We start from the raw sequence: 12649 nt of genomic DNA, 5'->3' as shown, positions 1-12649 counted from the left end.
ATGTTAAATGTTATTTAGATTCAGTAAATTTTTACTCTACCACCAGTTCCGTAAGCAGTTACAATCAGAGAAGATCGAACAAGACACTCTGGTACTGTTGCTTTTCTAAGGGTATTTACTTAATCTTATTATAGGAGAATTTCAATATATATAAAGAGAGATGCTATTTAATGACTTGGATGATTCAGTTGCCGATTAGCCGTTTTGGTTTTTATTGTTAATATGCTATAAATAGGTATAAAAGTTACCACATGGACACTGCCTCAAGTGACGTAGCTATGTCCTTCATTCCAGTAACCAATTTATTGGATTGAGTCATTTTCATTGCGATTGAAATCCAAGTAACAGATACCTTCTCAGCCCCAGACAGGAATGGGCGGAGGGGTATGGGCATTACTATTTAATTAAACGATCCGACACATGAATGAATTAGCATCCATCGTCACTTAGGATCTGCATGTTCCAGAAAGCCGCTGCGTTATCCTCCTCGATCCCTTGCCCACTCGAGTTAGGAGCCTCTGATATTTTGTTGATCATGTCTTCCTGGGTCGCCCCTGACTTTCTACATGGGCACACTTATACTCAGGCCTTTTGTCACTTATTTGTTGGGGGCACGCTAATTCTCGAGACTTGTAAGTTCATAATATTCTGTGTCTCCCTCCCTTCCTGTACTTTTAATTGGAAATATTTGGATATTCTCGAAATTCAATTTAGGGGCACTGCGTGCCCTCGCGTGCTACCACAAAAAAGCCTTGCTTATACTTATGATATACTCATATAAGCCGGTGAAGCCGATGTTAGTCTTTCCAACAAATCGTCCCCAACTACACTAGCATGTAACTGTGTGAATCTTTAACGTAGTGCATAGAGCATTAAAGGTCTTAGCGATACTTTAGATAAATGCCTCACATTTCAACCTCATTTCAATCTTACTTCGAAGAAAGAAAACTGACTGGCATTATGCGCCTACCAAAAAAAAATTCTGGAAGACTCAAACAACCGTTTATTTTGTATTATTCCAATCTATCATCGGCTACTGTATAGGTATATGGGCATCAGCGGCTAAACCGCAATAATCAAACAGAAAAGGTGCACTGAGGAAACCCTTTCGATACTTTGATGCAAAAGTTCTGTGAGTTAGGCATTCATTAATTCTCCACGCCTGCTTGTCCGCTCACAAAGCAATGGCGAAATGCACCTTAAGAATCTAATTCCCATCTATTAAAACTTCATGCGCAAAATAATTCTCAATGAACAGCCACCATCCATATACAAGTATAATTATTTCTATTCTAAATTTTTAAAGACTGCATCATCCATCAATAGCAAAAACAACGTTGATTAACTTTCTGCTATGCCCTGATTACATTGAAACAGAAAACTTAAGTAACAAATAGGTACCATCATATTAATTTAATTCTTAATATTGTCAAGGTATCTACCATTCACTACCCAACACAACCCTCACTCAACTTACATTCACTATACTTCTTCCTTACTCTCTTACTCTTTATTACTCCTCTTCACATACACCAACTCATATACACCTTGCAAAACAAACTAGCTCATACACACAAAATTTTGTTATACAACTCACTACTGATCATGTTATTTTTAAATTCACTTCATTATATTCTTTTGTATAATCCCTTTGGAATGTATCTTTATACAGGCTTTGCCTAGTTTGGGTACCCTTGACAATTGCAATTTTTATAATATTTTTCTTTACTTTATTTTAATTCTGTATAATTTGAAGCTTTATGTAAGTCTCATTTGTAATAAACAACTCTTATTTGAATTTGAATTTCTACTCTTTGATTAATACTTATAAATGATAGCTCATGGTTAAGTACTATACACTTCATTGTTTTTTGCTTGCGGCTAATCACTTATGTTGTAACTTTTATAAAGGCAGCCCAAGATACTAGCGTAGCTTAGTTTGGGTGCCACTGGCAAATACTGTATGCCTTTTGAGTCTGTATTTAAAATAAATAAATAAAAATAAATTAGTTCGGCCAATTAACTATCCATCGTATCTTTTTTATTTTAATCCAAAAAGCATCATAAATATAATTAACCAGTCACAATAATAAACTAGTCACACGTTATATCTACGATAATAATTATCATTTACAATACGACTAATACATTGAATTAATTGCGGCTTCGTTTGTACGACTTTTCAATAATACAATGAGGGGCAAAGTACGCCACAAAAAGGAGTCAAAGTTGATATCTAATTTGGCAAAATTTATAGCAGTATGCAAACTGGAACGCGTTTAATATTATTTAAAAATAAAAATAATCGCCGCCAAGCAACCAAGTGTTTTAATGTTTGGTTGCTTAGCGGTGGGAATAGACATCACGTTGGTATCTACCTAGTCTGACTCTTTTAAGAATCTTGTTATCGAGCAGCAACAACGCATCAGATGGAAATGTGTTTTAAATAGATTCTGCTTATCGTCTAAAATTTTACACGTATGTGCGCGATACGACTACTGCGAATTCTGGACAATGTGATATTAGGTTTTTTCTGCTCAGCATAAGCTCGGAGCTAGGAAGTTACGCCCTATTTAGCGATAGGCTTGTCCCCTATCACATCATGGCACGGAACACTTGGCGAAAAGTGGGTACTCTGATTGCATCCCTGCTACTCCTTCGGGGATAAATACGTATGTATTTAGTGGCGAGAGGTAAACACATATAGGTACTAATATCCGAGAATGCGGTCTCCAATGCGTTTTTATGATAATTAGATTCTTCATAAATTCTTTATAAAGGGAAGCCGGCAGGAATATGGATTATGGATCCTTTACCACTGGTGTGTTTGCATTGTTTCAAGTCAGTAGATATACAAAATTTACGATGGCAGTAAAATATGATAGCATTTGGTGGTATCAGCTGCGTATAATCTAAGCCTATTCTAAATTATCGACAGCAAAGTATTATGGGTTTTACATATCAATTAATTTTCTGTGTCACAAGTTTTGTTTTAATCTATTGATATACAACCGCCTTTTTTATACTTCAAGCTTATCGCAAATCTGGGATTAATATTAAACGTGTTTTTGATACGGTCAAATAATTATTTAGAGTCGTGGAAAGCTACGTTGCAACAATAGATCTCCCTTCTACTGCCTTCATCCTATTTTTTAAGGGTTAGCGCAACACATTTGCTGTTGTTTCATCTGTAGTCAAGTAAAGATAAAGATATAATCAAAATGGTGCATCACAAGCGAATTCACAGCTGCCTAGCTGTTCCTAGCTCCTTCGCCTGAAGAGGCTGCGTGCTCGTTCAGTGTTTCAAGATTAATTTTTACCTGACCACAGTGGAATCAACGTCTTCTAATATTTATATTAGCAGATGTATCCAGGAATTTTAATCCCCGCCGCTTGCATAACGTTACACTTTTGTAAAGGCTTCAGTTCAGAATTAATTGTTTAACACTAATACAAAGTTTACGCGACCTGGTATTGGAACCTAGAAGTCACTTAAAATTAAGAGACCCAAAAAAAAAAACGACCATTATTGCCAGTTGTAGAGACTGATAACTACGCCAATCCAGCGATACATTAGTTAATCATAAGTTTGTGGTCTTCTGGTGTATCAACACAACTTGGCAATCTGGACGATGTTGATATAAAAAGAAAATAAAAAAAATTGTAACAGATCTTATTGCATTTTATTAATTTATGAATAAAATTTGTTGAAGTTATCATGTTTAAATTTATACATTAGGTACAGGTAATAAGTATAGGTTTTGCTTGACAAATTATGTTGTAGATAATAACATCAACTATACTAAATTATATTATTTAGTTGAGTTCCTCGGGGAGGGTAATAGCGGGGGATGGGACGACGGGGACGGGGAGGACAGGGGTGCCGATGGCGACGGGGGCGACGTCAACGACCTGCACGGGGTCGACCACGATGGGGGTGTCCACAACCTGGACGGGGTCAACAACCTGGTCAACAATGTGCACGGGGTCTACAACGGGCATCACATCGATGATGTCCATGGGCTTGTCAGCGACGGCATCGACAACGGGACCGGCACCAGCGGGGGCCTTAACGTTGATGATGATCTGGACGAGGGGAGAGCTCTGAGAGCCGGCGGCAGGGCCGACGACGACGGAGTCGACGGGAGAAACCTCAACAGGGGCGGACACGGCACCACCGTCGGGAAGGGGGAAGTCGATGATAGCGGGTCCAACAGCGATGTCTCCGGCCTCAACGATGGCAGGTCCGACGGAGATAGGGGATTCACCGATAATAGCGGGTCCGATGGCGATGGGGGAAGGCTCAACAGGGGCAGACACAGCACCGCCGTCGGGGAGAGGGAAGTCGACGATAGCAGGGCCGACAGCGATGTCTCCAGCGCCGATGATGGCGGGTCCGACGGCAATAGACTCCTGGTCAAAGATGACCGGGGCGGGTCCAGTGGCACCGACGGACACCATACGGTGAGCGGGGCCAGCGGTGGCTACGGCCACGACGGCGGCGATTGCGAGCAAGAATTTCATATTGGCTGAAAAATAATAATTTTAAAATTAGAGGTTATAAATTAGGCCAAGTTAAATTATTAGTATTATTAGAACAATAGACAGAATTGCGAGGGCAGTAAGATTCTAGAAACACGAAGTTGTTTTCAATTATTTATTTTTTAAATAGATATCTTTTGTGAATATTCTTAATAATGAGGGACACAAAATCTTAGAAATTCGGGAGGTAATTTAGTAATACTAATATATAATTCAGGAAAGGCACAGGATAATCCAAAAGAAATGGGATTATTTATGCGATATATAAATTTAATTTCAATTATGAATATGAAAAATTAGTCGGAAAGCAGCAAAATATAAACACTCTTAAAGAATTTTATTTATGACCCAATAGGTTGGGAAGGGTAATATGCAAAAGTTTCATTAGATTTTTTATTGGCTAATAAAAAGTAATCCGGAGCCGAAAAATTAAATATAATATTGTAATTACTTACCGATTTAGGTTGAGTAAAATTCAATTATGACTTTTATGAAGTTTCTTTCGCATTATATACTAAAAAGTTATCAATGTTTGAAAATGTCAAAGATAAGTAATTCACTTATTATTAATCCATTGTAATAGATAACATTCTACTGAACTGGAAAAATATTATGATATACAATGGTTTATTAGGAAGTTGATTGTCTAATTCATTGATTTATAGCCGCACGCGCGCCAAATCTAAATTAAAACAAAAACTACGTAATATGCCTACAGTTTTAGATATAAAAATTTCGCAAAGCTATGCTTAGTTACGTCTTGAGTAATTTATTTATTTTTATTTATTTACTCTTTATTGTAGCAAACAGAAAAAAATATAAAGTAGAAAAGAGAGACAAAAGGCACATGTACAAATCTGCTCTTAAACTTTTAATTAGTGCTTAACTATATCTTACCCTAAAACTTGGACGACAAAAACAAAAACGATGAATAAATTACCAAGCAACATATAGCGAACTTTATATCAGAGCAAAATATAATTATCGAAGTCCATTTTTGATAAAAACCACAGTACCCCGCCTTTACAATAATATTTAACCTCAAAACACAAAATTACTTGATCAGCTAAGTCAAAACCTGCCATCTTGTCTCTTAAGTAGGTTTAAATTAGGAACCGATATTTTTGACAACTATTTAAGCAATTCTTAACCACTTTGTAACGCTTAAACAAGTTTATAAGTAAGACTATTATAACTTAACTGCGGTGGCGTAGTTGTATTACGGTAAGACTGAAATGCTATCTCGGGTTCGATCCCCGGGTTGGGCAGTGATATTGGGTTCTCCTTCTTAGTATTAATCCGGACTCAGGAATTTGTGCCCGATATGGTGAAAGGCTTGCCCTATTGCTATTACATCATGGGGCGAAACATACACGGCGGAATGTGAGTGCACCAATTACGCCGCTGCCTACCCCTTTGAGGATAAAAGGCGTGACTGTGTGTATATTGTAAATTTTGCTATGATTACCGGAAAATTGTGCATATAACGCCGAAATACGTACAAACCGACTAAATCTTCACGGTGGCCATCTTCGGTAAATTAGGAACGGCTGCGGGCTTCCTCCGACGGAAGCGTGTCAGTCATCGTCCACGGTCGCCCCTGCAAAGTACCGCCTAGTGCAGCAAGTCTCCCGATGGAGGGGGGGAGGGAGAGAATACTCAGAAGCCCTCGCACACCGAAGGGATCTCTTGGCGTTGACGATAGCATGAGGCTTGCCACTCGGCCAAGCCAGGCTTCACTGCCGTGACGGCCCGGAGCCCTACTCACGAGGCCTCCAGCCTGAGACGCCACTCCACGGTGGCTCGCCGTACGTGCATGGTCGGTTCAATTTATATGCACAAATTTATTTAAAAGAATAAGCAGAGGTACAAACTACTGAATTCTCAGTAGATTCTCATGTAGGCGGATTTATTGACATAATGTTCGTTCTTACAATATTTTAAAATTTTCAATATTATTAATATTATTACAAAGATTGAACTTATTATCTTGAAGAGACACTGAAATGAATAATCATAAATAAACTTAATGACATAATAAGCACTGGCTTAGGACGCCATATTTTAATAACTGTCAGTAATATCAAAAAATTTGATTATAAGGTTGGACCTTTAGCATTATCAGATATGGTTTGATCAGAAAGTGAGATTATGCCCTTATAGAATGCGGTTTTTTTGATGTTTCACCTTTATATATACAGGGTAATTTTGATATTGCGTTAATAAATAAAACCATATACTCGTCATTACCTTTGGTAACATTGTACTAATAATCACCCATGAATGACACATGTTTTCACCAAACATTCCAGTTTTGCTTCTCTGCCTTTTCGAGCATTTCGTAGTCTAGTTGAAATATGGTAGGTGTGTAGTGTATTTCTGACTGAAAGTGTGATATTGCCGCTTCTATAAATTGTCTTAGAGTAATAGTAGTCGATTTGGGCCCGTAAAATTAAAATTACTTTTTATTGATCGAAACTTACACTTTTTTTATTTTACGCGTCGATTTTAAAGTGTTATTATCAAGAAGATAAATAGGTAGTTTCATTCAGTAACATAATGTTAAAATGACCATCTATAGAAGCTACTGTTTGCGAGGATCCTGCCTCATAAAAATCATTTCCTATAAATTCTATGGAGTTGTGTATTTAACAGGGCTTGGTCTAATTTACATCCCTCTCATAAAGTTTCTCTTTGTTAAGAACACGATCATCTATTGCTCTGTACGTGTGTGAAGGGACAAATAAACCACTTTTCGGATTTATAAATCTTTTTGGTAAGGACTACGGATAATGATTTCTTAAGTTTACGCGAATGTTAGATATTAAAATAAAATTATTTTGCGGATTTTATTGGGACTCGTAGTCCGCCCGGTGATCACAAAGGCAAAATCTTCGAAACGTCAGGAGAAAATGATTTTATAAAAACCACGATAAAATACGCAATATAGTTTTCGACTTCTTCCATCTGCGATCATTTCAACTCTTAATGGGGTTGGCCCAAACTTGTTGCAGGTGTTGTTTAGTTTCTTGCACCACCACTACTTGCCTGACGTTAGCGTAGCGTAGTGTGGGTAAAAAAGACGCAGTATTTGGATTATATTACAGCCGCAACAAAAATATCCATCGCACTACTTAATACTGCATTCTGCCAAAATCCATTATTAATTTAGTGACGGATTTCGTTAATTTGTTCTAGCGTTAGTAGTGGGATAATAGTATTATTCAAAGAGTGTTTATATTTTGCTTCTTTTCGACAAGTTTTCATTCACAATTATAATTAAACTAGCTTTTGCCCGCGGCTCCGCCCGCGTTACAAAGTTTTTCGGGCTAAAGTATTCCGTTATAAAAGTCACGCTATATATTTTCCCGGGAGTTTATGTTCTTCCCAGGGTCTCAGACTGTCTCCATAACAAATTTCATCTTAATATGTTGGGTAGTTTTTGAGTTTAAACACGTTCAGGCAGTCGGATGCAGCGGGGGACTTTGTTTTATAATATATTTTTGTAGAACTTTTTAAGAGGAACAATCCCGTCATACATCATTGTTGCATTACTTTAACTGTTTACGCAGCGCACGCAACGGAAGCTCTCAAAACTAATAAATTTTCCCCGTTTTTGCAACATGTTTCATTACTGCTTCGCTCCTATTGGTCATAGCTTGATGATATATACCCTATAGCATTTCAAAAACAAAGTCCTAACCAACACAAAAATATTTTTTTCAGTTCGATCTGAGAGTTCCTGAGATTAGCCATTACTGCTCCGCTCCTATTGGTCATAGCGTGATGATATATAGCCCATAGTACTCCACAAACAAAGAACTATCCAACACAAAAATATTTTTTCAGTTTGAACCGGTAGTTCCTAAGATTAGCAATTACTGCTCCGCTCCTGTTGGTCATAGCGTGATGATATATAGCCTATAGCACTACACGAATAAAGAGCTATCTAACACAAAAAGATTTTTTCAGTTCGAACCAGTAGTTCCTGAGATTAGTCATTACTGCTCCGCTCCTATTGGTCATAGCGTGATGATATATAGCCTATAGCACTTCACGAACAAAGGGCTATCTAACACAAAAAGAATTTTTCAATTTGGACTGGTAGTTCCTGAGATTAGCGCGTTCAAACAAACAAACAAACAAACTCTTCAGCTTTATATGATAGTATAGATTTAGATGTAACATAAAGAATCCCATTTTTATATGATTATCTTCTGCTTTTTCCGATTTATATATCACAAACTATCTCCCTTGTCTAGTTGTTCTAGTAATATAGATGTCTATAATAATAAAATATAAATATAAAGTACTCAAGGTGTTTTAAAGCCGTTTAGGCACAATTAATTCGTTAGGTCACAGTGGTGGTAGGATATGTTTTCTATCCGCCCGAATAGCAACAACCGTACAAGACGGCTTAAAACCCGCCATAGGGACCCACATAAGTGTGTCGCGTTCCGGTATCAGACTGTCTATAAATGGTTCCAACAGGCCGGTATAATTGTGTCGAATGTCGACGGTTAATCATCTCTCATCAGTCTACATTCTATTGAAACCCACATCACTTACCATTTGGTGGTATGGGGTCACTTTGCCAAGTCAGTAAATAAAAAAAAAATTGCCTCTACTACATTTCCTTTTATTATTATTATTTTTATTGCCTTGAATGACGAGACCTGCTTACCGTTCGCCTTATGGTAAGTGATACGACCGCCGATAAACAGTAGAAACACCATCCAACACCTTGAATTACAAAGTATTGTTTGGTATTCCACTGCGCTCACAATTCTGAGACATGAGATGTTAAGTCTCATTATGTCCAGTTGTTACGCTGGCTGCAATGTCCTTCAAACCGGAACACAACAGTGACTACACACTGCTGCTTGGCGGCAGAAATAGACATTGCAGTGCCCCCTACCCAGGCGGACTCACACATATGAGAGACCTACCACCAGTAGGCCACCATCACTATCTTGTATATACCTCTACAAGTCGATATCTTAATTCAATATGATTATATTTGAGCAACTTAACAGACGAAGTACCCATAAGTGGTAGTAAAGTTCAGGCCCGTGTGGTAAAGACGAAATTTTATTAACTTAATTTACTTAATAAAAAACTTAAAAACTTTGTTTTTTTTTTATATTTTTATTGCCATGGAATGTTGACGACAGAACCTTGCTGCTCGTCTAGTGGTAAGCCATACGACCGCCTATAAACAGTAGGAATATCCGCAACTTAGGATCACGAAGTACTGCGTGGCGCTCAACTGCCTCATCCTAAGACATCTACGTTTATAATGCTCAGAAATTACGCTAGTTACAATGTCCTTCAAACTGGAACACAGTAATACACTGTTGCTAGGCGGCGGATATAGACATTGCGGTAGTACCTACCCATATGGACTCACGCGAGAAACCTACCAATGGATAATGTGCGCTTTCACAGAGGGGTAATCAAAATGTCAAAGTAGTTATACAGCTAATTGAATTATCTTATCTTCATAATCCTATTAATGTTATCTTACGTTTTACTGTTATTAATCTAAAAGTTTGTGAAGATGTTTGAATGTTTGTTATAAATGTAGCAATCGCTGAATGAATTTAGGTAAATTTTGAAATAAAACTATTTATGGACTTTATCGAGGTTATTTATATTTCTCCCGACGTTTCTAAGACTTTGTAGCCTTCATGGTCACTGGGCGGACTGAGGTGTTGGACATCCGCAAGTGAAAGTTTCAATATCTACGTACATGCATTATATAATTATACAATGTTTAAAAAATGTTAAGCTGTTGACGGTCCGATCCACGCAGAACGAGCGCACAGTGACTTGAAGTCTGGTAGCCAGAACTGGGTCCCAGATTTTCCAGCCTAGGTAAGGTAATATGTATGTACACGAACGATTATAAAGCGCTCATTTCTACCCTCGAGCTGCGCTCCAAAAATTACATGGTCATCAGCCAGTAATAAAGAAACTGAAAATGACCGGCAGTTTTACTTGAGGCAATCATCGTATCTAATATATAGGTGCTAAGATTAATGTAAAATAAGACGAATCAACCCTATGTAAGACGAAGTGAGTGTTTTATGGTACGTTTCTTGAGGCTATTCACACTTATCAATATGAATTGCATCGCCATTATGTTCAGACGGGGCAACTTATTATGTCTTTTCAAAAATCGCACGAGTGCAGCGAGAAAATTGCGCCGTCTAATTGAAGCTTTGGGTGCAAGAATTTATACTTTATAGGCATAATAGTAATATTGAAACAAATAGAGCGATAAACTCACATTTAAAGTCCTTTCGGATGGATAAATAAATTCTGCAGTATTTTTGCAATCCGTCTGCTTTTTTTGCATTGAACCCCTATTTCCCTACTTTTATCCCAGAAAAGTACCCGTAAGGATTTTTATAGCAGACGCAGACGCGACCAATACCTAGTTTATCATATTTTTTGGTAATCTGAAAGATTTGTTGTTAACATATATCACTTAATTTATTAATCGTATGAATTATGTAGTAAAATAAAATATTGTACCTTTCAAGATACTCCGATAGTGTCCAATGTTGATGATAGTGTTTTCATATATAACATGAAGTAATGAGGCGTCAATTACAAAGTTTCAAAACAGGAGTAAAATACCAGGTGAGTTGGAATTATTGAAGATTTATTAAAAGTGAAAATAATATTTAATCTAGGAGATAGACTTTTTGGTACAACTGTGAACATCTGCTTGGTGTTCTGGTTTTGATGCTACATTTGGACTGCTTTCTTCTTCAATATGTTCTAATCTCACTAAGATTTCAGTTTGGTAAAACACCTTTTAAAGCATGTTGCCAGAGTAACTTTGTAAAGTTTTTATGACCGGCTGCCTGCCTGTTGTCTACCCCTGAAAATATCTGTTCTGTCTATTTGATACGATTGATATTAGTTAGTATAATTTGTCATTAACAACACATTTTTCATTGCAGTAAATATGAAATTCCTGTTGATAACCGCCCTCGTGGCCGTGGCCACCGCTGTACCTACCAAACGCTTCGCTCCTATCTCCGTGGGGCCTGCTATCATTGACGGACCTTCCGTTGGACCCGCCATCATCGGCGCTGGAGACATCGCTGTCGGCCCTGCTATCGTCGACTTCCCTTTCCCCGACGGCGGTGCCGTGTCTGCCCCCGTTGAGCCTTCCCCCATCGCCATCGGACCCGCTATCGTCGGTGAATCCCCTATCTCCGTCGGACCTGCCATCGTTGAGGCCGGAGACATCGCTGTTGGACCCGCTATCATCGACTTCCCCCTTCCCGACGGTGGCGCCGTGTCCGCCCCCGTTGAGGTTTCTCCCGTCGACTCCGTCGTCGTCGGCCCTGCCGCCGGCTCTCAGAGCTCTCCCCTCGTCCAGATCATCATCAACGTTAAGGCCCCCGCTGGTGCCGGCCCCGTTGTCGATGCCGTCGCTGACAAGCCCATGGACATCATTGATGTTATGCCCGTCGTCGACCCTGCTGATTTCGTGGACCTCACCCCCGTTGTAGAGCCTGTAGAAGTCGTCGACATTGTCGATGTCATGCCCGTGGTTGACCCCATCAACATCATCGATGTTATGCCTGTTGTTAAGCCCGTAAACCCCCTTGCCCGTTCTTAAGGATTTGACTTGAAATACATATTTTTTGTATAAAATATTTTATATTATAAAATAAAATCTGTGATGTAATTAACCTGTCTATTTCTTGCGGCTATTGTAGCAAATCCAGTTTTACAAAATATATCTAATTTAATTCTTAAATCTATTTAATACCTAGCATTATGATGCTATTCATTAAGTTTAGCCTGATGATGGATAGAAGGAGAATAATTGGAAACGAATATTATGTAGGTGTGTATGTATACCTACATAATTTTATGTAGGCCTACTGTATTTTTGTCTGAAATCAAATTGTCTTAGAAGAAAGAAGTTACTATAGTTAAATTATAAATATTTGTACCATGGACACAAAATGGACTGAGTAATACCCTCACAAAATTGCTTATAAGTAAGAGACAAAGCGATTATTTTTTTAATTATTTATCCATTTTATTAAACAAAAACTACCAAACGGATTTCGAAGAA

At 38.1% G+C, this 12649-nt stretch overlaps 2 protein-coding genes across 2 annotated transcripts; one reads left to right on the top strand and one right to left on the bottom strand.

Annotated features, from left to right (window-relative positions):
- Positions 1-3664: 3664 nt before the first annotated feature.
- Positions 3665-5022, bottom strand: LOC115448867 (actin cytoskeleton-regulatory complex protein PAN1). Its single transcript, XM_030176448.2, has 2 exons — positions 4998-5022; positions 3665-4529 (listed from the first exon to the last, which is right to left on the bottom strand). Exon 2 carries the CDS (start codon positions 4522-4524, stop codon positions 3817-3819), a length of 708 nt encoding a protein of 235 aa, XP_030032308.1. The 5' UTR covers positions 4525-4529; positions 4998-5022; the 3' UTR covers positions 3665-3816.
- Positions 5023-11135: 6113 nt separating this feature from the next.
- Positions 11136-12257, top strand: LOC115448868 (calphotin). Its single transcript, XM_030176449.2, has 2 exons — positions 11136-11190; positions 11517-12257. Exon 2 carries the CDS (start codon positions 11522-11524, stop codon positions 12182-12184), a length of 663 nt encoding a protein of 220 aa, XP_030032309.1. The 5' UTR covers positions 11136-11190; positions 11517-11521; the 3' UTR covers positions 12185-12257.
- Positions 12258-12649: the final 392 nt, after the last annotated feature.

Source organism: Manduca sexta, chromosome 16 (assembly GCF_014839805.1).
Source record: "Manduca sexta isolate Smith_Timp_Sample1 chromosome 16, JHU_Msex_v1.0, whole genome shotgun sequence".
NCBI lineage: Eukaryota > Metazoa > Arthropoda > Insecta > Lepidoptera > Sphingidae > Manduca > Manduca sexta.
The sequence above is the reverse complement of the archived record's forward strand: the minus strand, read 5'-3'. Positions and strand labels throughout refer to the sequence as shown.

Bases quoted from the DNA above. Each gene is read 5' to 3' on its own strand.
- LOC115448867 (XM_030176448.2), bottom strand. From the start codon at position 4,524: ATGAAATTCTTGCTCGCAATCGCCGCCGTCGTGGCCGTAGCCACCGCT.
- LOC115448868 (XM_030176449.2), top strand. From the start codon at position 11,522: ATGAAATTCCTGTTGATAACCGCCCTCGTGGCCGTGGCCACCGCTGTA.